The 27,421-nt window shown below is 40.5% G+C and overlaps 1 protein-coding gene across 2 annotated transcripts in view; it reads left to right on the top strand.

Moving 5' to 3' along the window:
- The window catches only part of SLC9A7 (solute carrier family 9 member A7), an 83,174-nt gene that overhangs the window by 20,703 nt on the left and 35,050 nt on the right, over nucleotides 1-27,421 (top strand). For both annotated transcript variants that reach the window (XM_080375380.1, XM_080375379.1), the window contains exons 2-11: nucleotides 15,831-16,030; nucleotides 17,350-17,427; nucleotides 18,124-18,200; nucleotides 19,216-19,328; nucleotides 20,687-20,792; nucleotides 21,082-21,223; nucleotides 25,053-25,158; nucleotides 25,515-25,603; nucleotides 25,715-25,828; nucleotides 26,987-27,098. In XM_080375380.1, the coding sequence (XP_080231506.1) occupies nucleotides 15,831-16,030; nucleotides 17,350-17,427; nucleotides 18,124-18,200; nucleotides 19,216-19,328; nucleotides 20,687-20,792; nucleotides 21,082-21,223; nucleotides 25,053-25,158; nucleotides 25,515-25,603; nucleotides 25,715-25,828; nucleotides 26,987-27,098 (1,137 nt within the window). The remainder of the gene's footprint in view (nucleotides 1-15,830; nucleotides 16,031-17,349; nucleotides 17,428-18,123; nucleotides 18,201-19,215; nucleotides 19,329-20,686; nucleotides 20,793-21,081; nucleotides 21,224-25,052; nucleotides 25,159-25,514; nucleotides 25,604-25,714; nucleotides 25,829-26,986; nucleotides 27,099-27,421) is intronic.

Below are 27,421 nucleotides of genomic sequence, written 5' to 3'. Positions count from 1 at the left end.
TAACATCTCACCTTACCGGTTTGCCCTTGCTAGAACAATCTGATTCAACTATTACTAACACTTTAGATACATTGTACTAGCTTTCTAATATTTTATCTAATTTGAAATAACAAATTGGAACGGGATTATTTGGTAAAGCATTTCGCAGGGTATGCATACCTAGTGTGGCAGGCACCGACTGCAAATCAGAACAGACATGTCTCTTGTGACTGGCTGGGGCTTCTGATTCCATTGCTACTAGCTGGTCTAGCAACTGCACAAACCAAACATAACTGCTGTTAATATGGTATTAAAAAATATAACACTTGTGTGGGTGTTATTTATTGTACACAGTATTAATATTCTCGTCTGAAGATGGTTTTCGTGCCTTTCGGTTTTCACTATGGAATCTGTTTTCGTTGAGTCAACAAGCAAACCCAGGGACTTCCATACAGCTGCCAAAGCGGCAAATGTTAGTAGTGCTTTTTTGAAGACATCTACAGTTAGAGAGAACCTTTCCTGAATGGTATTTTGCTAGTGACAGTTTGTTACAAATGACAGGTCTTGCATAAAGAGCTTTTGAATAGCAAACTAAGCTTGAAAATAGCAGCTATTTGAGATACATTATTTAGAGGGAGGGAAGCAAGGGGGAGAAGATCTTCCCTTGATGAAGACATGGTGCTATATAAGCCATCTAGGTGCAGATTTTGAATACTGTTTTCTTCAGACTTCCAGTGAAATTATTTTGCTTGTAGTTGCCATCTTCAGGATCCTTGGTAGTAGTAGATTTGAGCACACAGTGATGTGCTTTCTTGCAGACCTGTGCTAATGTATGTGTGTTCCCTGGTTTGATGGGAATTGGTGTGACTGTTTCCTGACATGAGAACACCACTTATCAGCAAAAATCATGGATGTCAATTGACTATTTGCACTTCTGTAGGCATCAGTTGTCCAGTTATCTGTCAGGCTGAATTTGCATCGCTATAGTTATGTCACAGATTTTTTTAGTATTTTTTTTTATGTTCCTATTTTATGATTTTGGTAGGTTACATTGAAGGAACTGGCCTGTGTAGAACATTTGTACGAACCAACTTTCATGCTGCCTCTGGCACAGAAAATCGAATAACAATTTCCAATATTATTATATCCCATGGCCATGTGGACTCTTGGGGTATTTAACCAGGTGTCTTGGAAACTGCAAAAGCAATGACTATCACACTCCGAATTTGTACTGGACCAACCTGTGGTCTGCTTGTGTCCACTCTAAGAAAATGCATCATCATTTTTTTGTGTCAGTGTACCTTACCCTGCCTTAGCTTTAGCTGCGCTAGCCCACCTTGTTCTTTACCTTGGGCTTGAGGATACTGTGTTTCTAGCGGCAATTAAGGTCAATTCCTAGATACTGATGGTAGATGGAGGGTGCCCAAAACAGAAAATGACCTCATGCAGTTGATTTGAAAGGTCTACACTAATCACAGCGTTGTCTCTACTTAGCGTCTGGAAGAGAGCTTGTATGTGTATATGCAGCTGTTACCATGTAACACATCTCTATAAAAAGTTTTCTTCTTTCTATTCTTTGGGAGTATGATTGCTACTCTTGGGGGTTCACACAACTGTTAAATTCTGTGATGTGTTTGCAGGGGAGTGCTGTAACTCCATTTTGCAGGTAAGGAGTTGTGGCAAGGAACAAGATCAAAAGCATTCATTCAGTCTCTTTTAGTTGTCCCTTTTTGATGCCTGTTGTTGGGATTTTCTTCTCTTTATGCTCCCAGATATGCTTTTCTGTGTCAGTGAAGCTTGGAAAGCCCACTAAAAAGCAAAAAGTCACTTGTGGTTGTTTGCATCACCCGGAAGCTCTTATAAACTCAACCCTGGAATCTGACTCTGCAGACAGAATGGCTTCCCTTTAAGGCTTTGTCACTCTTGGAAGAGACCCACCTTGCTAATATCTCTTCCAAATTTTAATAAACTGGACATAGTCCTAGCACTCAGCAGCTTCCTCTGAGTTGTAGCAGGTCCAATCTTAGAGTAAAGCTAAGATATGCGTTGGAATGAGGCTGGATTTCATGTTTGAGCTGTCTAACCCAGTGCAATGTTCTCGTTCTGCCTACTGACTTCTGGGAGCGGTGAACAATTTTCTGAAGCAAACTGAAATAAAGTTTATTGTGCTGCATATGCAAAGTGGAACACTTCAGTTTGCCTTAGAAAACTGTGTTCTGTGCAAATATGTATGGTTGGAGTGAAAATAAAGTAATGGTAGCAGTAATGGAGAGAAGAGACAAGTTGGGGGATGCAGCTCCATGCAGTTTTTGTTACAGCTTCTTTGCACTTTGCTTCTTGGTGAGCATTTTTGTCTTTGCTTCTACCAGCCTGTCATCACTCAGCCTTCTTCCTCTCTCTCTGAGCTTGTCATCACCCAGCCTTCTTCCTCTCACTCTGAGCTATGTCATGCTGCCCTCCCTGCTCCAGCATCTGTGGGCTTTCTGGTGTCCCATGAGTTTGTTTTGTAGTTTTGATCAAGGTGAATATAGAAGCCTAGGTAAATACCGAGAACTTTTTCTAATCTTTCATAACCAATGGCAGAACTGTGATGGAAGCCTCTTTGGAGAGACTTGTAAGCTAATTCAGCTTTTTCTTTCTAGTGTAGTAAGTGATTGTTTTAACAGCTACAATACAGAGTCTTTTCTCAGTATTGTCACTTGTTTCAGAAGTCTTGACTTTGAGTTCCCTTTTAAAAAAAACTTTTATGGAGGTCTTTAGCTAGTCTTTCACAGCAAATTTATTTTAAAGCTCAAGCATTAATAGGGATAGGACTTAAGCCTAGAAAAATAACTCGTCCAAATTTTATTTGACAGAACTTGCCTTGCTTTATGAGACGTTTCCTCAGAAACTGGAACTGTGAAATGTGGTAGTTCTGATGGAACTATTTTCTACTCCTTGTCTGCAAAAAATCAAGTTACTTTCATGCAAACATGCTTTCTGCAAAATCTGCAGCAACATTGAGTGGTCTCTGTGGTATCCTCACCTAGTCTGTCAGTGTTGTATTGCAAAGTCTTGAGTCTGTTGACAGCTCTGCAATTTGTCTTGCCTTAATATTTAATAAGCCTGATAGTCTGCATTCTCTGGAGCAAGAGCAGTTCTTTTAAAAACCACCTTGTGCTTTGCTGGAGTTCTAGCCAGGCTCTTTAAATTTAGAGATGTGCTTGCAACACCATGTCTGGAGGGTAAAGCAGTAATCATCAACTTTACAGCTCCATACTTTTGTTGTATTAAACTTTTAAGCAGTTTGCAGAAATAATATCTTATATAACAGAGAAGGACATTGGTTTTGCTCCTGATCAGTGGGAAATACTGCAAGTCTCGGGCTGCCTTTTCAGGAGGGTGAGTATTAAGAGGTAAGTGGCTTGGCAGAGGCTGCCTGTCCCAGGCAGTGCTACGGTCTGTGTAGTCTGGTTGTCTGCTTGATGCAGAGTGGCTCACTGGGATCTAGATTTTTCCAGAGGGAGCTGGTTGTTGAATGCATAGGAGATGCATGGGAGGTGCAGCCCACAACAGTTGAAGCTACAGATAAAGGTCTGATGATGTGCTAGAAAAGAACATCTGGGACTGCTCCATGAAGAGAAACTTTTTTTTTTGGGGGGGTCTCCTGACAGAAGCTATGGGGAATCTTGGGGAAATACAGCCTGAGTAAACTGGTTTAGGCAGCATTTGTGAACATAACGGCTCTTTCATTTCCAAACTTCTGATCTGAGCTCTGGTTTCGTTTTCAGATATGCAGGAGTCAATTTTCAGTATTGCTAACTGTCTGCAGGTTCCCACCAGCTCGACTAACTTGTGGTAGTAGAAAGTGTTCGTTCTCTGCACCTTGCATTCCAAATTTTCTAGCTTGAGTTGGAGGCTGCTGTTGAAACAGCTGCCTTTCTGGTTTTCAGGCAGTCTAAGCAAAGAAGCTGACTTCCTTCTTTCTGCAAATCCTTAGCCAGCAGAAAGTAATGTAGAACTTAATAAAATTATTTGTCATTGCATTGGCATATTTCACCGAGGAAATCCATGCTAAACATGATAAAACTTCAGATTATTTTTATGTAAGAAGCTGTGTAGCTGAAATTGGAAAGCATTGCTGTAAGTTACGTGGTTTGGGAGTTTTCTAGAACCCTTCCAAAAAACCCACGGAAGTGGCTTTTTTTAGGTCTTAAAGCAGTTTTAGCATGTAACTTTCAGCTGACATCTAAAGGAAAAAATGTGATTTTTAAATTGTTTTCTCTTTCCCCTGGAGGTTTAAGTCAAATTTTGGTAATTTCTTTTTCTCCTTAGTTACATATGCAAATATCTTTAGTATATATACAAATGCTTTGTAAGAACATCTCATTTCTGTCTTAAGATGTCTTTAGATTTGGAACTTGAGCTTGAACTTTAGTATTAGGTTTGTTTGTCAGACTTAAGTTGGTGCTTATACTTCAACACTGTAACTTGTTTTGCTCGTGGTTGATTACTGTTCTTTTTTCCTACCCATATTGATGAACAACCTGAAAGATAAATGTGTGGGAGCTCTTGCAAACTATTAGTGGCCTTTTAAAAGGCAAGTCATTAAATCAGAACTCTATTCAAGTGCGCCAGGGACTTGTAGTGTCCGTAAAAAATGAACTTAATTTATAGCACTTCTGTGGCTTTTTTAACATGAATTGCACAAAGGAGATCCGGTGTCTACCTATGGGGTGTAAATGAACTCTAATTCTTTGAGACGTACTAAAACAGCTTCTGTGATGTAGGAAGTACCCTGTTGGGCTGGAAGCCTTGAGCCGTGCGATGAAAGGGTAAGTTAGTTATCTTCTGATGTGGAGCATGGAGCAGTAATAGGAGGACAGGTAAGCCTAGGTAGGCTCAGATTTCTCGTCTTAGCTTGTAAGCTTGGTTGCTTGAAAGCCAGTGAGATAACAGCTGTGTTTCCTGCTGGCTCTGGGTAAAAGCCATTCACTTATCCCAGTGGCTTCCCTAAGTGTCAAGGTGTACAGAGTGGTGGTACAAAACCTGAGCTTGGTGGAGGCAAAACAGAAGCTTGCAATGAGTTGCCCTAGATACTTTACCTCCACCGAAGTAAATCTGCAGTCTTGATGTATTAGCTTTTGTGCTGTGAGGTATTAATAAGTGCACGTGCACTGCCATTTAACTTGCAAATTCATATGGTGACAAATCTTGAAATAAGTACTACTTAAAGTTTCAAGAGGTGTTTTTCTGTCTAGATAATCATCCATTTCTATACCACATTGTCCAAAAGCGATAGTACTAGTGTGTAATTTTTAAAAAGAAAGAGCTGCTTGTGAAGACTTGCATGCTCTGAGGGTAGCTCTCCTGATGAGCAATGTTGACAGATGTAGATTGTCTCAGCACTTAAGTGCAGGGTGGTATAACCTGCTACCTGCACAAACCAATGTCTTGGGGTTTTTTTGTGTTACTTTAAACTATTTATCTGATACCAGAGCTATAACAGCCACATTGCTATTAAATGAGGTACTCTTTAGTGGTTTGGGATGGCAGTTGTAAGCTAGACAAAATGCATTATATTGTATTGCATGTTGTTGTCATTGGCATTTGTATTATCCTGTCAAGCATTTTCTAAGTCTAAGAAAAACGTATCTTTGGTGAAGTGAAAGTGAAGCCAGAATTAGCTGATGCTGTATTTCACTTGAAAAATCTAAATGGAAAAGTAAAAAGAAAAAGCCATGAAGGCTACATCTGAGCAGTAATATAGCTGATTAGTTAAACTCAAAAATGTATGCAAAAATGGTAAAGGATGTGAATGGTAAGCTGCAGTCCTGGGTTTCATGGCCTGATTACTTTCTGTGCTACCTCAGGTGTGTGGGTGTGAGTCCATCCCCTGTCCTCCAATTTTATGGGAAGTGGGAGTTGTTCATGCTTCTGATGGCAAACATTTTAAGTTTGCAGGTTTTTATGCATACCACGTGCAGTTAATTCTCTTAAAAGCAAGTTGACTTAAACAATTTTCTAACTGAACTAGTTAGACATAGTTAACTCCTTGCATTCATGAAAATCACATCCTGAGAAACAACCTAAGGAAGTTTTGAGGACATTTTGGTGACGCTTGTCGGAAGCAGCCCAGAAAGCATGGGGTGAAATAGAAAGTTCCTCCTTTTGGCTTGGTATCTTCCTGAAAGGGTACGCATCCACCTTCAGATGCAAGAACTGCTTTATAGTGATTATGTACATGTCCAAACCCAAGATTTTTAGTGTGGGGCTGGGTGGTGTTGTGTTCAGACAGCTTGTGTGGGAAAACCTACTGGTTCAATCCGAGAATCTCTTATGTTCTTGAGGTTGTATTTGTTTGAGAGAATATGCAGGGGAAGGGAATGAATGGCCCAAAGACAGCATAAATAGCTTTATGCAGTTAAAATGGCTAGGATAAGAGCAAGATCATGTGCACAGTGGTTCTGCTCATGTGACATCAGGCTTTGGAAGGATGTTGTACTCTTTACATTTTTCTGTCCTGCCAAGGGGTCTTCCACCAAGACCCTGTGATTTCAGTAGCTGCCCTGGATGTCAATGGGTCAGATTATTCCATGTAGCATGAATTGGCTGCTCTTTACCTCTAATACATCTGATATTACTAGCGCTCAGCTGGCACCTTTGGACTAGGAAAGGACATGAAATCATAGGTTCCTAACCCTGTCTGTGCCAATAGTGAGACATGCTGGGATTAGAATTGAGGAGGGATGCAGAGGAGAGCCGAAGCAGATATGATTGCTGGGGGCCCATGCTGGCATCACTGATGCTAAAAAGGCTGGAAGGGATGGCAAAAATGTCAGGCCAGAACAGTGCCTGAGATCTGTCAGGAACAGGCAAGGAGGCATCATCTGTAGTGGGAGCAGGGCAAGAAGTTAAGAGACTAAGAATTGTAGAGTGAGTTTGACTGGAGTAAGATGAAGTTTGTACCATTTCAGGAGGGAAGAAGGAGAGGGGTAACAGACTGCATAGGAGGTTGGGAATTGTAGCTGCAGGACCTCTGGACAATGTGCTGCTTGTGAACAGGCTGAGCTTTTGGCTGTTTTTTTCTTGTTGCAGCTCAAAGTGCAATCTTTCTTCTCTCTAGCTCATGGGAATCAGTCAGGATGACAGAAGTGTCATAAAACTGCTCGTGTATCACAAGCTGTGGCAACAGTCATTCGCCTGGCGCCTGCAGTTAGTACTAAACCAACCGCTTAAATTTTACACTATATGTGAAAGCAAGTAAAGTTGATTTCTTTGATCTTCTGTATAACTGTTCATAAGGTCTTAGAAGAGTATTTCTTGGCTTTCTTGGTTTCTAGTGTGTAAAAGGGGGTGGATGTCAGTAGCTGGGTCAGCAGGTTAAACAGCTGTAGACTGGGACTGGAAGTTGTGGTGGTTTTGTAGGAAGGCTGTGGCCACTGAAGTCCCCATGCTCAGAGCAGTCGCCCAGAAAGGTGAAACACAGGAAACATGTGGCTTCAGCTCTGCTTTGGGAGACACCTGTAAGCAGCAGGTTGTCCCTATGAGACGGGATAGGCCTGCTGTTGAGGCTCTGGGTGTGTGTTTGGCTGTTGCAGTAACAAGACTTACATGGTCAGGCGTAATGATCACAGAAAGCCAGAGTTGTTATCTTGCCACTGTTTCTGTCTTTTGGGTTGGTGCATTTCCCTACAAGCCACAAACCGTCTTGTTTACAAGTGCCAGCGGTCTTCTGCCCACAGCTACAGAGCATGGGGCTTGCCTCAGCAAAAGAGATTTCCTTGAAAATTCAGTCAACTCGAAACCTTTGTCTGTTCTACAGGTAGGAGGTTTTGTTGTTAGAAAATAGATAGGGCTTGGCACAAAAAAGACCTTTGGGAAGAGAGAAGTACTAGAAAGTTATCATTGAGACAACTGACAGCTTTTCTCATGCAGATTTTAGTTCATTCGCCTTGTTTAAAGTTCTTTTCTTCCTAAGACTTTGCTTGCTCCCCTGTCCTAATCAGAAGCTCCCAGAAACATGTTGTGTGGTTTGGTTTGTGTTGGTTTTTTTGGGTGGGTGGGTGGGTGGGTTGGTTGGTTTGTTTTTGGGGGTGGCTGGGTGGTTTTGTTTTGTTTTTAGGATGGAGGTCTCCACACAAATCCATCACTTTAAATATCCTTCAAAAGAGCAAAGGCCTGAGGCTGGGATGCAGAATTCATAGCAAGAAAACAGGCTTATCTGTAGTTAACAGCTCTTCTTGTAGCTGTTGTGGGGTTTTTGAACCCAAAGCCATACCAAGATGGATGTATTTCCTGCACCTTCCCTCTTCATCTTTTCCTTAAGTCAAACCTTCAAAATGATATGACAGTGTCAGCAAAGAGATTGCTGCTGCTTAACGAGTTTCATTTGGGTTGCAGATTGAAGCCTGACTCCTTGCAATAACAGATTAATAGCTCCTGCTGAAGCTTTACAGCACATTTTAGGAGAGAAATAATTATTGTTTGCACTTTCTCTTTAAAACTGGGAAGCTTCATTTCTTGCTAGTGCCTGAGCCAGGGGATATTACTATAGAGCTTCTTGTAAGAGGCAGCTTGATGTTATTCTTTTTCAGACTCTGAGGAACTTGTGGCCACATGTTTGAGAGATGCTGAACCTTTCTAGCATGCATATGCAAATGGGGAGAAAAGCAGTAACAAAACACAATGATTAAATAGGAAGTTTTCTGCTATGTAGCCTAGAGCTGCTGCTGCTCCTGCTGCTTGTTCTTCTCAGATGCCTGCCAGTATGGTCACCAGTGTGCCTGGGGGAAACATCTCAGTGTTTAGGGGGTTTCCTCACCTGCTTTAGAAGTTTTATGTTGAAATAAATGCTTCAGCTCAGTTCCTGCTGCAAGGGACTGGGACCAGTTGCAGTTGCTGCCCTATTAGAGAGTTGATTCTGCATGGGGCAAGGAAAGGAGCCATGCAGGGGTGGAGGCTAGTGTCTTTGTGGTTGCCCATTACTCTTCACGCCTCTAGGAACATGTGTGGTGTCAGTGTGTGTATGGCTTTCACTGCTTTGGGTTTTATAGCTAAGGAGGGATACTTATATTTTTGAAAGTATAAAGAATCTTTTAAAATGTTATGTATAAAATATTTAACAGCGGAAGTTTTGTTAAATCTGTGTTGCATGGAACAATGGTTATGCGGTAAGTGAACTTGAAAACATGTGAGTGTAGTTGCAGACTCTGACCTTCTCTGTAATCTCTGACAAATACCTGTGCCTTTTATAACTGTGGTATCTTATTTCTGTTGAGAGTGTCTCTTTACATTGTCTTCTGTGGCTTGTCTGAGCTTTTCCACTGAGTCACTGCTGAAGTTGGGAATTGGGTCAGAAGCCTTGACTCACAGTCCTGTGCTTGGACCAGATGCCACGTGTTCTTACCACAGGAGAACAATTTCTTCCAGGGCTGAGCCTTCAGTTTAGGCTGTTCAATATATGGTGTGGGGTTGTGGTTTGTGGGTGTGTGGTGGTTTTTTGTGTTTGTTTGGGTTTTTTTTAAGTCTGTTTTCCAGATTTTAGATTCTAGGGGAGAATACAGGGAACAATTTTTCTTACTGGTTATCATTTTTCCATTTGTTTATGTTCGTGCTTCTGTGGGTGTCACCTTGCTAATAGTGTCTATTCATCCCTCTGCATTACTTGGAACAAACTATATTGATCTGGAGTTATAATAGTCCTGTGTAAATGTGAAGCTATATGTGAAACTTTAATAATTCTTCAGAAACTAACTTGAAATTCTAAAGTAGTCTTCTGTTGAAGTCTCTTAATAGTTGAATTTTTAAATTACTTTTTTTCTACCTTAAACTCATTCTTTAAGCCCATCATCAGTAAGAATGTGCATTACAGAATAAAGCATATCTGCTTGCTTCTGTAGTTCATGATTTTTTTTTTGACCATTTCACTGTACATATGAGTATGTGGATCACAATAATGTGATACAATCTGAAAAAATTAGTTTCCCTAGGAAAAACCAGAGCAGCAGTTAGAAGGCTTTTTTGACCATCACAGACAGTCTTGAGGGTTTTTTGGAACCCAGTGCTTGTGAGAAGGCAAGGGTGTGTATGGTGCATGTGTCTGACAGCACAGAGCCAGCAAGTTAATTTGACATTTTGTTCTGTGCAGTGTCCCAATAACTACCCCCCCCCCCCCGCCCCGAGTAATCTGTTTACTTAAGTTCAAAAATATGCTTAGTTTGGCTTAGTTAAAAAGTGAAATGAAATGCTTATTACAAAGATGCCCTTTATAGCAGTATGCTGAGTTTGCCTACAAAGAAGAATTCCCAGCTTGTTTACTCTTTTAATTTCCTTATCTAAAGTAGCCCTAAGGCAATGACAAGACGTGACCTTGAATCTGTTGTTCAGCATTTTGGGTTTTGTATATCCCTAGAATTTCCTTCAGACTTCAAGTATCAGCAACACCTGCCTCCATTCCCAGTTGAAAAATGCTCCCCCCACCCCCCGAAATGCAGTGATGACTTGTGTTTACACTGATGAACATTAATCCTAGTCTTTGGCAGTTTATTTCAGAACAGGATTCCCATGTTTCAAGTCTTGCATCTTCTGCAGCAGTGTGACAGGCTGATGAATGCCATGCTGGCAGCATTGCACCATTAAGAAAGGAGCTAGCAGATTAATGATGCCAAGTGTGAGACCCTAACGGAGGTCTGGAGCTCTGCAGTCACTTGCTTAACTCTTCTTCAAGGGGTCATACAGCAGAGTTCCTCTGCAATCCTGTACAGGCTGGTACAGCGAATGGCAAGCAAATCGTATAAAGAGTGGGTTGCTAGCAGTTTTGGAGGTGGTGTGTAATATTTGGTCTGACTTTTCTTTTTAATGTGCAGCATTACTGGCTCAGTTCTGGATCAGAAAAAGTGCTTGAATTATTTCATAAGAAGTACTGAAATCAGTACTTTGTCATAAATAACTGTCAAATTTGAAGGTGTGGAGTGTGAGGTTCAAGGATTGACCCTGTATTAGGAAAAATACGTTGTTGGTGTTTCAGGCTATTTAAAGTAAAACTTTACAGCTGTGGTATCTTGATGCACAGAAATATCCCATAGTAAAACAAGTGATAAATACTGTGTATTATAAGTCTTTTGCCCTGAAAATACTTACAGGTCTTTCTTGACAAGTTGCTCTTCATCTTTGTATCTTTGTCTTCAAGCTGGTAAAAAGTTCAGTTTGGGAGCGGGGAGGAAAAATCTAGACTTTCAAATGCAAGAAATCCTTTATACATATTCTTTATGTGATTTTTTTTCAAAAGCAAATGGGTATTTTAGTCACCATTGCCTTGCATCACAAGGAAGCTGGTGTCCAAGTACCGAAAATGTGCTACTGTGCCTATGTGTGGGCTGTGCTAAGGGGAGACAGGCTGTGTGCCAAGATGAGACTGGATGTCAGTTGACCGTGCTGCCCAACTTGACAAACCAGTCCATGGTTTGCTGGAATGTTGCTTTCAAATTTTGTTTTTACATTAAAAAAAAAAAAAAAAGACTACTAACAATGCTTTCTCTGCTGTATCATGATATCTGCTTTTCTGTATTTCTGTGGCATTCAGAGTAGCTGAACATCTCCTGGTCATCACCTCTGCCTGCTTTCCATAGGTTGAGTTGTGGCCCAGGGCAGGGGCAAGTCAGGATGGACTGAGGAAGTAAGACCCTTCCTGGTCTGCTGGATCACTTTGGCTTTATATTACCATTTCTTCCCCTCTGACTTAATTTTAGAGTCAGCAGTGCAGTCTGTGATTTAAACAACAACAACAAAACCAACTCCGAAGCAACAGAAAACCTCAAGACTGACCCAGGAAGCAACAAAGTGCTTTTAGAGAAATATTTGCAGCATAAAGTACCTGTCTTAGGAGTCCAAATGTTCATGGGAAAGAGTATGAATTGCAGAATAATCTAGGCTGGTAAGGACCTCTGGAGGTAGTCTTGTCCAGCCCTTTGCTCACAGCAGGCCCTCACAGCTTGGGTTGCTCAGGGCCATACATGGGTTTTGGCTATATGCAAGGATGGAGATCATGCAGCCTCTGTGGACAACCTATTCTGGTGCTTAGCCACTTCACTGTTTAAAAAACAAACCTTATATATTATTCTTCCACTACATTGCATAAAGTTTGTTGCCTTTAGTCTTAATCACCATGCACTTTTTGGAAGAATCCATCCCTGTATCTTCCCAGCAGATAGCTGGAAACTTCAATAAGATTGAGTCTCCTTCAGGCTGAAGTGTGGTTAATACAAACTGCACTGCCTAGGGAAGGACCCTCAGTATTTGGTGCCTGGCTTTTTACCAGGAGCACATCAAAGAAACTGTATCTAAACTGGTTTGAGTTCACAGATTGATCCAGTTCAGTGGTTCACAGTTTGAAATCACTGGTTGAACTGCCTGTCGTGGAGCGCAAATACTTCTAGTTCCTGTAGACTGCTGCCTGCTGAAGCTCCCTGAAACCTCAGGGCTACATCAGCAGGGAATTGGGCTGGAAACCACACAGAGCATGGCTCTGCCCAGGGACAGACACCTGCGGTTGTGCATGCCTATCTGAATTCATATTCTTACTTCGGTGACGTCTGTACTCAAACAAAACCAAAAGTAAATATGCCACTTTAAATGGTGTGTTGTTAGATTGACTATGTCTGAACTCTAATTTTTTTTTTTATCAGTAGTGATTTGTTTTACAAGGGAAACAACATTCCCAGCTCTTTAATGCTTAATTTCCAGTACGATGTTCTTTGTGTACCAGCTGCACAATCAGCGTTGTACAGGCAAGACACGTTGAGCAGTTCCAGGTTTCTTTTCTGTTTTTGTTCTGCAGTTGCAACCTGATGTTCTGGAAATGGTTGAAATCAAGTATTCAGTGAGAATTTATAGAAGCTGCCCTAGCCTTCTGTATAACACCTGATGGCAGGTGGCTTAGAAGGGCATCCTTTTTGAAGTTGTAAATTAGGCTTTTGGTCTGCCTGAAAAGTGCTTGGGTTTTTTAGTTTTTTGGGACCATGGGGACTGACTAAATATATAAGCTTTGTTAATGTTGCTTTATCAGGTAAGCTGGGATGTAGAAATCATTTAACAAGTCCAGTAACTTTTTAGTGGGTGAAAGACTTGATATTAATTGAAAAACTGAAAATACTTCCATACAATTTTCTATAAAGATTTTTTTTTTTGATAAACATTAATGACTTAAAGATTTCTGCAGCTCATGTCTATGAAATGTGTCCAGCTGACACATTTTACTTTACTATTCAAAACCTGTTATTTTGGGACTATATGATAAATACAGTGGTATGCCTGTACCTTTGTAAGGTCAGGGAACTTTCCCTTCTTCTAATCCATCTTTTGAACTACTAGGTGCCTAGTATTGTTTGCTAATGACGCTGGCCATGGAATTTTTGTGGCCTTCTTGGGCCCCTTATGTTTTCATACCCCTTTCCTTTAGCAGCTGAGCCATGGATAGCATTAGCCACTTGACTGCATCTGCTGGCCTCTTGCCTCAACACTGGCCACGCTGGTCCCAGCTGCATCCTACTGCAAGACAGCAGCCTGGCAGCACAGATCAGGTGTTCCTAAACTGTGTGGTGCTTGGTGCAAAAGTCATCCAGTTTGGTATTTTATCGATAGAAGGTGTATGAAAACAGAAAATTTCCTCCCCATAGCTGTGTTAGCTGGGCTGTGGGACACTAAGGGCTGAAAAATGTTTCACTTCAAATGCTGTGTATCAGTTATGGATGTAATTGGTGTATCTTTAAAACTTTTTTTAAAATAACTGTTATATCTTGTTATGGGGGCAAAATGCATAAGTGAATTATATCCAGTTGTGTAATGCAATCAGGATCTGCTCTCCAGTGCCTCTTACTAATGCAATAGCAACGGGAGTTTCCCATCTGCTTTTGGAATGAATTCACTAAAGATAGTCTCTGAGCCTATGAAGCTAGTTACATCAGTGTCTCCTTCTCTATTCTCAGTATAGTATCAATATAGATTTGGCTTTGTGCCGCTGCTGTGCATAAGCTCATCTGTACAGTTTTCATTCTGGCTTCTGATTTACTACAGGATTTCTGGCTGATGGTGATTAGGTGGGTTTTTAACATAGTCAGTCTCCCAGATACACTGTGAGCCTAGCCCTTCCTAGGTGGGATGGGGTGAGAGCAGCAGGAAGCTTTGGCTGCTCGCCTGGCTGGGCTGGTGAAGATGTCTCTAGCCATAGCTGGTAGTGCAAGTGGCTTGGAGGTGACTGGCTGTAACCTGTCATGTCATGCAGAACTGTGTTTCTGCCGCATCCATCATGTGTAACTGTAAAATTCTCCAGGGTTCTTAAGAGCATGCTTCTATAAACCTCTGTATTTAAATTGTCAGCATCTGAAATTCCAGTAAGTAGATTTATCTTGCTGAGGGGATTTCTTCCCCTGTGTTATCTTTGAGTATGTATTTCTCTCTTTTCTAAATAAAATAAATCTTAATCTTTCAGTTACTTTTTAATGATCTTGTTGCTGCTATGTTATCTTGATCATAGAGAAAGAGGGCCGGAGGCAAGCCACCACTAGTGTCACAGCTACTACCTGCTGTACCTTGTCTTGCATTAAAACTTTTTCCACTCTGGACTTGGAACAGAATGAGGTGTGTTCTTTTGGTTGGCTTTCTTGGGGTACAGTGTAGTTACTCTTTACACTATGTCATAAAGAGAAATCTGTCTTTTTTTTTTTTTGTGGTGTGTGGTAGGATATTTTTTGTTTGTTCTCTGATTTATTCTCTGGTTATTACCTGTCAATTTCATTTACCACGTGGGGAAACAGACTTGTGGATGCAGAGACACGGGGAACAAAACCAGCATTGACTTGTCAACAGAAGGATCAAACATCCATCTTCATCTGGCAGTTGTCTGGAACAAGGATAAAAAAAAAATAATTGCAGCTTATCCTAAGATGACAGGGGAGCCTTTAGTAAGTGTGTATCAATTTGTTTACTTACCAGACCAAAACCACTTTGACTGTTCTTACACATTCTCTGTGCAGGACTGGAGTCATCTTGTTCTCTTACTACATTGTAAAAGGAATGGTGCTCAGCTAAAACCTTGTGCTTCGGCCTCCTGGCATGGTCTTTACATTAGGTTACAAATTACTACTTGTCATTGTGTTCAATGTATCCTGTATTGATAATGTTTTCTGGTTGGATTTTATGTAGGCTGGCTGAGTAATTCTTGTCTTTCTGAATCTCGTGCCTCTTACGATTGCTCATTTTTACCTTACTCTATTTTTGGTTTTGTGAAATGTGGAAAATGGTTGCACAAGATATGTGGCTGGCTTCTTTATGTATGTAATCTGAATTTTAGTTGTGATGTTTGCAAAGTATGCAGGAGATCAAGCAGGCAATGCTTGTTGCACAGAATTACTAGACCTGCATCCTTGCTGCAGCTGTAAAATATTATGGCAAACATCACTCTTTCAGCTCAGTTATGGTCACATGTTTTCAGCAGTCATTATTTGCTGAATGGTGTATCTGTGATATGTATACTATGCAGTTCTGTCCTTAGGCAGGTGAAAAGTATTTGATGTGTTCTAGTGTTTACCCACTTGTGCAGTGGTGAGAGTGAGGGTAAGGAAGACAAAAAGCCAAATGGAGTCTTGTTTGTCACTTCAAACAGATACCAGATCTTATAAATTCATCGGTAGTTCTGAACATAATCAGGGCATCTCTTCCTCTACAGGAAACGGATAGTAACGATTCACTGCAAAATGTTTATGATGCATGTACACTTGTAAGGCTCATGCATTATACCTTGGATGTTATTTGAAACTAGAAAGTTTAGTACAGGAGTAGCAAATCAGCCTCATGGATTTTTAACTCTCTTCCAGGACTCATAGTTGGGGTGATCTTGAGATACGGGACTCCCTCTACCAGTGGCCATGACAAGCCGTTCAGCTGCTCGCAGGAGGACAGGCCGTTTACAACCTTACTGGTCAACGTCAGCGGGAAGTTCTTTGAGTACACGCTCAAAGGGGAAATAAGCCCTGGGAAGATCCACAACGTGGAGCAGAATGACATGTTGCGAAAGGTGGGGGTGGACTGTTTCTTGTGCTTGGTTGAGTATTTCTCATTTACCTGTGCTTCCCTCCCTCCTCTCATCTCCATCCCGTTAGAATCTTGGGTAGTATCAAGTGTCTGTATTCCTGGTAGTGACAGTACTTCAATGCTTAATTCAAAAGCACCTTCTGTATTATATCACTGCTGGTGAGACTGTGCTCTGTTGCATGTATGTAGTGCTTTCCCAAAGCCCTGAATTGCTGTTCGAGCACTCAGTGCACATTTCTAATGTCTGTGGAATTCACGAAGACCAGCTGAACAAAAAAACTGTTATGCTGCCTTGTATAATAAATTTAAGGAAAATGATTGCTTCTTAGTTAAAAGTGATTGTTTCTTAGCATTTTTTTTTCTAGGATTTTTAAAATCTGTTTATTGTCAGGAAATAGTTACTGCTTACATCCTTATAATCCACCAAGTGAGACAGTCTGGTATTGGAAGTGAAATTTGGCTGTCTCCTGTTACCCAGATCTGCTATTTGGCTTCTTACTCTATTCAGTGTCAGGGGTTAACCACCTTTTATGCGTATCAAAGCTAGACTTTGAAGTACAGGATTGAGACATAAAGATTTGTAACCTAAAAAGACTTCTTTCTGTGACTACAAAGATAGCTTAGTTGTCTGTCTATATGTACGTGTCTACTATAGATCTTTAAAGTTTGCTGAAATGAATCCTGTTCTGGAATGCACATCTGGGTTTGTATTCTAACCTGTGCTTAGACAGGAGGTGAGGACAGCCTAGTTATTCACACGTATGCAGGTCTTCTGTTTTGGATTTTAAATGTTGTTTTTCATTCCTTACTGTAGCGTAGTCTTTCATGGGATATCTGGAGCTTCTACTGAAATAGATGGAGGTGATGTATGAACCAAATTCCTGAAAACCAGTTTCATATCTGACTTGCTTGGCTAACAGTAACTGTGCAGTGGCTAGACTTGCAAAAACCCATAAGCTAAAATGGCATTTCATCTGCAGGATACATGACTATCACGTACCACAATAAGAGAGATCTTCTCCAGTGTAATTTCTATTAGGATTCTTTAATTTAAAAAAGGAAACTGGGACTATTGCAAGATTTATCATTGGTGATGGATATAGTGCCTGTTTTTTTCCAGATGCTGTTTACCAAGAAGAGCAGCAGCTTTTTGCTGCTGCTTATGTATAAAGCTGGCTAGTATTTTGGAGTATCAACTTAGCGATTTCAACGACCAAAAGTAGTAGTTGTCAGAAAATAAAAAAAGACCTTACAATTTGTATATATCTATTTCTAATTAAAGTTTCATTATTTTTTTTTTAGGTAACATTTGACCCAGAAGTTTTTTTCAACATTCTGTTGCCTCCTATTATTTTTCATGCTGGTTATAGCCTGAAGAAAGTAAGTGTAATAATTTCTGAGGAGAATGGCTGCTTTTTTTTTTTAACATGAGACTACTGATTTGTTCAGGAATGCAGTCTCCATTTCAAGCATTTTTATTTTTTTTTAATGGCAGTAAGAAAAATCTCATTTCCTTCATAGATGGTGGATAGGTCATACTGGTTTAACAGAAAATGTACTTTTTACAATGAACACATTAAACTATTTAATCTTGCTGATTTGTTTTTCTTTGAACTTTGCCAGATGTTAGTGTCAATTTCATTTAAAATAAAAGATGTCCTGCTAGGAATTGGTTTGGTTCTTCACTTAATCATGCTGAGAAGTGGACCCAAACCTGAATCCCAGTGGGGATGTGCCAGAGTCTGAATGGCAGAAGTACTCAGATTCTGCTTTTGCCTGAAGATACCATGAACTGGTGCTGATCTTCAGTTCTGCAGCTCTCTCTTACGTCTCTTATGAAAACACCTGTGTGGAAAGCTTCCCGTCAATTAGCCACACATAGGATGTAATACGTTTCAGATTTGGTGTATTCAATTCATTGAAGCCGGACAGAATTTACATTGCAGTAATTGAAGTGTTTCTCTGAAGTGGAGTAGTGGTTCTGTGTATTAATGCAAGTGTAGTAGTGCACTGTGTGTTTTTGAACAGGTGATATAACTTGTTTTAAATAATTATATAAACCTTTTTCCTCTACAGAGACACTTTTTCAGGAATTTGGGGTCCATTTTGGCTTATGCCTTTTTAGGAACAGCAGTCTCTTGTTTTATTATTGGGTAAGTGAACTCTGTGATACTGGTTCCTTTCTGTACTGAAGTTTAAGTTGATAAAATGTATGTTGAGCCTTCCAGACTGAGGCAATTTTGTAATTTGTTTGTTTGAGGATTTTATTTGTGTATCTTCCAGACAAAATTCAAATGCAACTTTTGCTGAGATTTATCCCTTTCCAAACAATACTGCCCCTTGAAATGATGTTGTCAAGTCTGAATCACTTGACAAGTCCACAGTACTGAAGAGCAGCAGTGAGTTTTTTGATGTAGTGGTCCAGTCCAAAACAAAACCTGGTTAGACTCTTGCTGGAATTGACTTTTTAAACTTGAATCATGAACACTGTAATAGAACTTTAGCTATCAAACTTTTGGAGATGTCCCTTCCAATGCCCACACATGTGCATGTGTGCTCTCTTTCCTCTCTCTGCATGTGTATATATATATATATATATATATGTAATTCCATGTGTATATGTACACACACATTTAGTTTAAGATAGCTCGTCACATTAGTTTACTTGCATACAATCTCTTATGCTGCTGATATTACTTTCTGGTGTGTGGATGTTCTGAAACACAGAAATCCTGAATTGCATAGGTAACCTGGGTTTGCATGGAAGAATTTCACTAGAGAAACACTTTGAAGGCTATTTGTAGCTCAGAGCTTTTGGCCTATGTGTTGTGTTAAGAGAAGCAATACTGAAGGGAATTTTAAGCAGGGAAATATTCCCTTTGGTGGAAAAAGAAAACAGCCTATAGATTCTGTGTACTAGTTGTGTGAACAGATTTCATGCTTTGCTTACTAGTTTTAAATGGTATCTTCTGGATCATTTATCACTTGACTTTGTTCATAGGGAAAAGAGGAAAATTAATTTTGAGTACTTGGTGTTAAACTATGGCAGTGTCCCGCAGAGCTGTAGCATTACCAAGCCTGCCTGAAATACTGTTCCTTCTGCTTTTCTTTTGCCTGTCTGAAATGCACCAACTTTTTTTGACTTGGATTTTTATCCTTTCTCTTCAGGAATCTCATGTATGGGGTTGTGAAACTAATGAAGTTGGTGGGTCAGCTCTCTGATAAATTCTATTATACAGACTGCCTCCTCTTTGGAGCGATAATATCTGCCACTGATCCAGGTAGCTTGCTGAGTGTTTTTTAATAACCTTCCAAAATAATCCTATTGCTAGGATTTTTTGCTGCATAGCACAAAGATATTAACAGCACTTCATTTTTGGTTATGTTATACTATTATCTGTGATCCTCTTCTCTAAAATGCATGCTATCTGTCGGTTTCTTGCTGGACTGATATGAATTGATGGTATGTTTGAGGAAAAATGGAACTTTCCTGCTGATATACTTTAAATATACATATTTCCCCCCACCCCCCACAGTAGGTTCTTTGTTTAGTATGCTTCAAGTTTAAGACTGCAAATGGATGAAAATGTTACATTGTCTGGATAGCAGGGTTTCCTTTAGATACACTGCTTAGGACATTAGATAATTTAAGAGCAATATTTGAGGCTTTTAGACTCTTCAGGGGTGGGGAACTTTTTTTTTCTTCTTCAAATGAACTTAATGTTTTACACGTTTGAGCAGAAGAATGCTCTTCTGGCAGTAATTTAAGTCTTTGCCAAAATAATCTAGTCATCCTTCAGAGTCCAGTAGGCTGACATGGGTGTCTTTGCTTGACAGGTCAGTCTGGAGTGCTGGTGTGTCAGGGGCCAGAGCAGGGAGTGGTGAAGTATGAAGCTTGGCGTTTAAAACAGCTTATTTGAGGTGCTCAGCGGTGATCTGTGTGAAAATAGGAAGTAGCTCCTGTGACTGAGCTGAGCTCTGAACAGCTGGTGCTTGCACATGATTTATACAAAAAATTACCATGTGTTTTTTGAAGCTTATATATGGGAACATCTTTAAGATCATGGTCTTTCATTTCAGACTGCAGTTTCTCGAAAGGACATTTATAAATATTTAGCAGTCTTGCCCTTTTCAAATTCTGCACAAATACGCACTCCTATGGCATAGTGTATGCTTTGGGGAACACTTAGGATTATCAGCACGGTTTTACAATGCCTGAAATAATAAAGCTATGTCAACAATCCATGCAGCCTTTAAAAGTAGCAAGAGCTGCACAACGTTTTGTTGATTATCTTATATGGAACATGTTCTAAAAAAAAAACCCAAAAGCCAACACAAAACCAGGGCTTTGGTAGATGTGCTTCGTCTGCCCCATGCCCCTTGATCATGGGGGCTTCCCTGTAAACACTGTGCAGGTGGGAGGACAACAGAGCCACCTCCTAATGGGGCTGCCCTAAAACTGATGGTGGAATTGCTTTCCTACAGGTAAATAAAACCAGTCTGTTTCCCAGTTTAATGTTGATCCTGTACTTTGGTTCCTGAGTTTTGTTGCTTTAGGCAAACTGGCAAGTCTGCTCCGTCAGCTCATGCAGTCATTCCTGAAGTCAGCCAGCATGGTTTTTCTCTTTTCTTTCTGTAGTTACCGTGCTAGCAATATTTAATGAGCTGCATGCTGATGTCGATCTCTATGCCCTTCTGTTTGGGGAAAGCGTGTTGAATGATGCTGTTGCCATCGTATTATCTTCGTAAGTAACTACCTGAATTTCTACTCTGGAATTACTTAATTGTTTTTGGTATTTGTCTAAAATTAAATGCTTTTTCTGCCAAATTTAATTTTAAAATCAAATGGATTGTCTTGAACTGAATTAATAAACATGGCAAGCATTTGCCAAGATCCCTCATGCTTATATATACCGGAATGGCATACTTGCCTTCAGTATGGGATTGTCTCTTCTGTTGCTCAGGTGTTGCTGTTATGGAATAAAACTTTTCTGATGCCCCTTCTAACTTCTCATTCTGTCACTCTCTTTCTAGATCTATTGTTGCTTACCAGCCAACAGGTGAAAATACCCATGCTTTTGATGCAGCAGCATTTTTCAAGTCTGTTGGTGTTTTCCTGGGAATATTCAGTGGGTCTTTCATGATGGGAGCAGTGACGGGGGTTGTGACAGCTCTGATATCCTTTTTCATGTTTAGCTCTTCCAGACTAGATGCCACATTCAGGTATTAACAAGACTCTCCTACTTCCATCTGTAGCAAAATTGACTCTAACTTGTTTCAATCTGAGTCTGAAGATGTGATCGTTATTCCTGTGACCTTTGCCTATAGAAAGGCATTATAGGTACGCACAGAAATCTGCTTTTTCCTATATAAATGTGGCGACACTAGAAGTTTTAGTGATGTTGCTGTACACTGGGAGCCAAGGGGAGGCCCTAAATGGGCATGTCCTAATGTCCAGGGTTTTTTTATGAAATGTTTATTATTAGGCTTGAAAGATATCTTGTATGATAACCAGTGTTTGATTCTGTCTTCAGCAAAATCATTAATAGCTATTTCTGACCCTACAGAGTTCTTTGTCCTGTATTTAAACTTTATGCTGGAAATCTGATGCTGTATGTCTTGAATAAGATTGTATCTCTACCAGAGTTAACATCATAACGTGATCATTCTCTTGAAGCTTGCTGCTGCTATTTGACTAGAGTTCTGAGGTACTCAGCAAGCAATCTACCTAAGTTTTGTCTTAGGCTCAGACAGTAGACCTTAACCCTGACCTGCTCCAGAAATCATGATGCTTCTTCAGGAACCATTTAAACTTCTTTGCTTGCAGACTAGCTAGTATAACCGTATTTGTACATGTCTCAAGTTGCTTTGATCTGCCTAGACTTCTGAACATTGACCTAAAGGGGTAAAATATGATAAGTTATACAATAATTGTGAACCTGTGAGTCTTCATCTCTAAGCAATAATGTCTCAACTGTATCTTGTTTTATATATATACACACTGTGCAGATTTGTCTGGTATGTCTGCATAATGGAAACCCTTCAGGTATAAGAGGGAAGATGTGCTGTTGATGCTTTAATATTTGGTCTTCTTGTTCCACTGTTCTGCAACAGATGTGACCCAGAACTCTGATTCTCCATCTGGCCATCCATAGCTCTAGATACTCAAATGCTGTTGCTGTGATTTTTGGCTTGCTGGCTGGTTACCAATTACAGCTGAAATGCATTCAGGTCCATTTTGTAAAATCATGCTTCTGAAGCAACAGTTGGTTCTTGCTGTTTCTAATGTTTGTGCTTAGGAGGGTGATATGAGACTGGGAGGGAGGAGGCTGCCCAAAAGACAGTCTCTGTGGTGGTTTTCGTGTGTGGTGGTGGTGTTTTGGTTTTTGGTGGGGTCGCCAAATTATACAATTTTTAACTATTTTCGTTTGGAAAAATACTTAATGTCATGCAGTACTGTAGAAGGAAACTGTAAATTTGGATTTTACTCTTCATAGCTGATTAGAATCCGTAACTTAAGTCATGAGTGAAGTTAATAGACTGTTATTCCCATAGCTCTGAGGCACTTACAACTCTGCCTGTGAGTCAGGGGTTTCATGCAGTCATGCGTTGTCCTTTGAAAACAGACAGAATACTTAGTTTCCAAATCTATGCAGGTAAAACACAAGGACTTGTTCTGGCTTTCAGCAAGCTGTCTTGACCTCAATATCTGTGGTTGTTTTTGTAACAGTTAAGGTATTGGACCACTTTGTATTTTCTTTCTAAATTGCAGAATCTGCCTGGTTGAAATGAAGTGAAGCAGAAGACCATGTCTAAGGAATAAAGAAAGAAAGTTAAGAGAACAGAAATAATTTAATTTGAATTACACTTCAATTTGGGTCAGTTATATGAAATAATAAAACCTGTTTTCTTAGCTTTCTCTCACATTCATCTTCCTCCAAAACGATGAGCATTTCATTTCAGATTTAATGAAATGTTTTGCTATGGCTACCTATGACAGCAATGGGAATAAAGGATTTGATTCGTAAAGCTGCTGGAAACAACTGAAAATGAGGAACTGGTTCTGATGAGGGCCTTTACCTATCTTCAAGGGAACAAGGTTCAACCTCTTTCTTGTGCAGTGACTGTGGCTATCCAGTTTCTTAAGCACCCATGAATGCCTTTTGAGCCAGGCACTGGGATAAGCTCGTGGTGGGGTTATCTGAGTGCCCAGTGGGAAGATGGGTTCTAATTGTTGCTGTGGTGGATGTTGCCACTTTAGAAGCAGGATCTTAGAATATAAGTAGTCTGGGCGTGTGGTGGGATTCAGCTGAGTGTAGCAGTACATCCTTAAAAGTTTTAAGAGAGATGGTTTATGTGGAAAAGTGACTGTGTGGAAAATTAACAGCTGTTCTAAATGCTGTACTGACAACTGTCATGGAGAATAATATTTTTTTAATGACTGTTTGGGCTTTTGTTTTGAGGGCAGCCTTCTGAAAAAGTAAGGTCACAGCCGAAGGTGTGGCTGGAGTATGTGTTTTGGAGCCCTTGCCTTCCTGCAAGTTAGCAGGGAATGCCAACAAACGTAGGTGTAGGTGTGGAGTGGGTGGCTGACCTCAGGATTGCTTTGTCCTAACCAGGCTTCCACTGGAATGCTGCCAGCTGTTTGCCTCTAGTGTTAAACACTTGTGGGCTACCTGACTGCTGCTTGCTGGAGACGGTCAAGAGTGCTGTGAGGCCCAGACTTCCCAGGACTGTGAACTATCTGTAAAAAGCAGTGCTGCTCATTGCTTTTAGCATCCCTATCCCATATGGAGCTATGATGCCCCAAGCAGCAGTCCTGGCATTAGCTTTAGATTGTGTAGTGCTGCAGAGAGCTCAGGATGCAGCTGTGTTACGCATGGAGAGCAATGGTGGATGATGGCACAGCCTTCATTCGTCCATTGAAGTACCAATTGCCTTCATGTGACCAGGGGAGTGTGCTATCACCTTACTGTTTCAAGTGTCCTTGCTGTCTTCCCACTTGAATTTCAGAGAAGACTCTGCTAGTTGTTAGCTTTCAGAAAGACCAGGGATCTCCCTTCCACCACTGTTAGCACATGGTTTCTTTTTGTGTCTTCTAGAAGAGCTGCACCTCTGGTACTGAGCTGTTCAGTGTTTGCCTGCTGCCAGAGTAGTGATAAGGGGAAAAAAAACCCCCACCAACCCCAAAATTCTATAAGTATGTTAACAACTTTTTTTGTAGTATGTGAAGTACTATATTTAACATTACTGAAATCTGTTCTACTTCTTCAGTAGCTGTATGAACTATTAATTTGGTGTGTGTTTGTTCCTCAAGTTTTGCTCCTCTCTGGATGATGAACCTGTTTTTCTTCCCATTGAAAGACTGAGCTGCTTTGAGTTGGCTTTTACTCTTGCATCAATACAAGGAGAGGAGATATATTTTGTTGTAGACAGAATTCTTCTTTTGCCTCAAAAGTGCAGAAGTAGACACGCTTGCTGAAAAAGACAGAACAACAAATCTGAGCAAAAAAAAATCTGTCAGCTTAGGGTTGCTGTAATCAAGAACAGTCCTGTGTATTAAATGCTTCTGAATGTATCTGATACTTATTCAAAGATGAGGGGGGTATCTCTATTTGGGAGGGGGCAGGATGGGGCGGGGGGCAACACCCCCCACACACACACCTGAAAAAACCAAGACACACAATCTAAAATGAACACTAGGTATATATCCCTTCCCTGCTGGCACTTGCAGGAAAACATGGCATAGAGTAAGGTATTACTTCAAAGAGGTGGAGCCAGTTATGCCATGGATATGCAGCAAAACCAGACAGAATTGACTGTTAAGAGAGGAGACCTTGATACTTAAGTTTGTCTTGATGTGATGGAATTGATGTTTTTCAGCACTAGAAGTGTTCTGTTTTCCATCTAGCATTGGTTGTTAGCGCATAAAAGTGTTCTTCATAATTACTGGGTATAGAGAAGCCAAAGGGTTTGTTTTTTGATCCCTTAACAAATGACTTAACGTGACGAAGTTTACCAAGTTGCACTGCTTCCCCCTGCTGGAAACGGCTCTCTTCTTCTTGATGTCCTGGAGCACTTTCTTGCTTGCAGAAGCTTGTGGATTTACTGGTGAGTTATTGGGATTCAAGCACATGGAGACAGAAGTCCTGTCCATCTTAGCAGCCATTTTTCCATTTTCTCATAGAAGCTTTACTATGAGAAACACGATGTTGGTACTTAAAGCTTTTTTTACATTCCATACAATGTCACTGAAGGTGCAGCTCACTGTGTAACAAAGGCTTTTAAGACCAGTGGTTTTGATTCAAACACCACCTCCCCAACCTGGAATCTAACGCACTTGAAAATAAGGTTCATAGAATCTCAAAGTTAAGGATAATGTGTAAATATAATAGATCTTGGGAAGGGAAAATATGTTGAGCTCACACAGTAAACGGGCTGATTTTTACATGTGGTTTTGTTCACAGGTGTGGTTGCTGTCCTCTTCTGTGGAATTACCCAGGCGCATTATACCTACAATAACTTGTCAGTTGAATCGAGAAGTCGCACTAAGCAGGCAAGACTCTTTCACCTTTTACACAGTGTACTGCTGTAGTACTTCATATAGTATTGTTTTTGAAAAGCATCTTTTTGCTTGGCCTTTAACATGTGATTGTTTTCTCCCTAGCTCTTTGAGGTATTGCACTTCCTGGCTGAGAACTTCATATTTTCTTATATGGGTTTGGCATTGTTTACTTTCCAGAAACACATATTCAGCCCAGTTTTCATCATTGGAGCTTTCGTATCCTTTTTTGCTTTGTGTGAGGTTTCTTTATTGACTAATGTGCCTGAAAACTTGTGGCTTCTGTTGGCTTTACCAAATAGAGGATGGTGGCTGATCTGAGTTACCCTGATGCCTTGCAGGTGCAATTATTTTGAGAACAATCTTTGCTTTTCCCTTACATCAAAGCCCTAAAGCAGGGATCCTCAAACTATGGCCCACGGGCTGGATACGGCCCCCCAGGGTCCTCAATCCGGCCCCCGGTATTTACAGACCCCCCCCACTTTTATTACTATGAACAAAGCTTTTTGTTCATAGTAACAAAAGAAATCTTATTCTCCTAGAGACATAATTTCCTGCAGACAGTATTGCTTTAGTTATGGCAACAACCCAGTGGTGTCTAGAGCTCTTAAGTGGTTTTATTCCTTTTCCATAAGAGCTGTTTCATTCTTCTGATGATGTTATCCCAGCAGCAAACGTTCAGTGTTTGGTGGGCTTCTGGTTGTGTTGGTGTTCTATAGGATTTCAGCACATTGCTCTGGTTTGTCCCCAAGTGTTCCTTAGGTGATGGAGGGTGTATTCAGCTTGCTTGTTCTTCACTGGAACCACGGAATGTTTTACACTACAGTAAGGGAGGGAAGGAGCTCAGCACCTACTGTAATGAGTTTCTGCAGTACTCTTTTACTGCTCTTTTTGAACTTCATTCTAGTGTTCACAAGTGTTTTTTGGATTTATCATCTTAGTAACTGTACTCTGTAGTGCTTGCCAGCCAGTAGGAGAGTTTGCCTCTGCAGGAGCTATAATGGAGAGGCTACTTGCTGGTCTTATGTTTGTTTTCCTTCTGTACGTAGGACTGCATTTCTGTTGGTTTGAAACACGTAATCAAATGGGGGTGGTGATAGTTGTTTAAAGTGAATTTTTGAAGTAAAGTCGTCTTCATTTTTGCAGTTGATATGTGCATTATAAAAACTTGGTTACATTAGTTAAAATCTGCATTCTGTGCAATGAACTTTGTAGGCACATAACTGGTGAAAGTCTGTTTTATGTAGACAGGGATAACAAGAACACTTGGTATCATGATGTAAACCTCTCACTAAAACAGAAGCTTGGTGTCAGAGCCAGGTACTCAAGGGTGCATACCTCAGGAATGTGTAATCCTTAACCCTCAGCTGTGAACAGATTGCAATCTTTTTGGGCAGAGCTGCACACATCTATCCTCTCTCATTCTTGTTGAATCTAGGCAGAAGGCATAAGATCAGCTGGAACTTTCAGCACATGATGATGTTTTCAGGTAAAAGCAAAAATGTTTGGTAAAGCAAATATTATTTTTAACTTATAAGCAATTTATAGTACTGCCTTCTGCTTTTATAACCCACGACCATGCATCCTGAATAGAAGACTTAATGGTCATTGCAGCATACCATCACGGATCTTTCAACCTTCATGGAAAGTGTGTCATGTCATGGAAGAGTAATATCTTGAAATGCCAGCTGCTGGCAGCAAGCAGTCACCTCATGTTGGGAATAGAGTATTTTCATTTGATGTGCATCTGAAGGGGATGGGGGAATTGGGATGCATCTCCTCCAGAAGGTTATTTCTGGCTGAGATGGCATA

This window comes from Falco punctatus (assembly GCF_963210335.1).
Source record: "Falco punctatus genome assembly, chromosome: 2".
NCBI lineage: Eukaryota > Metazoa > Chordata > Aves > Falconiformes > Falconidae > Falco > Falco punctatus.
This window is presented reverse-complemented; position numbering and strand designations above follow the sequence as displayed.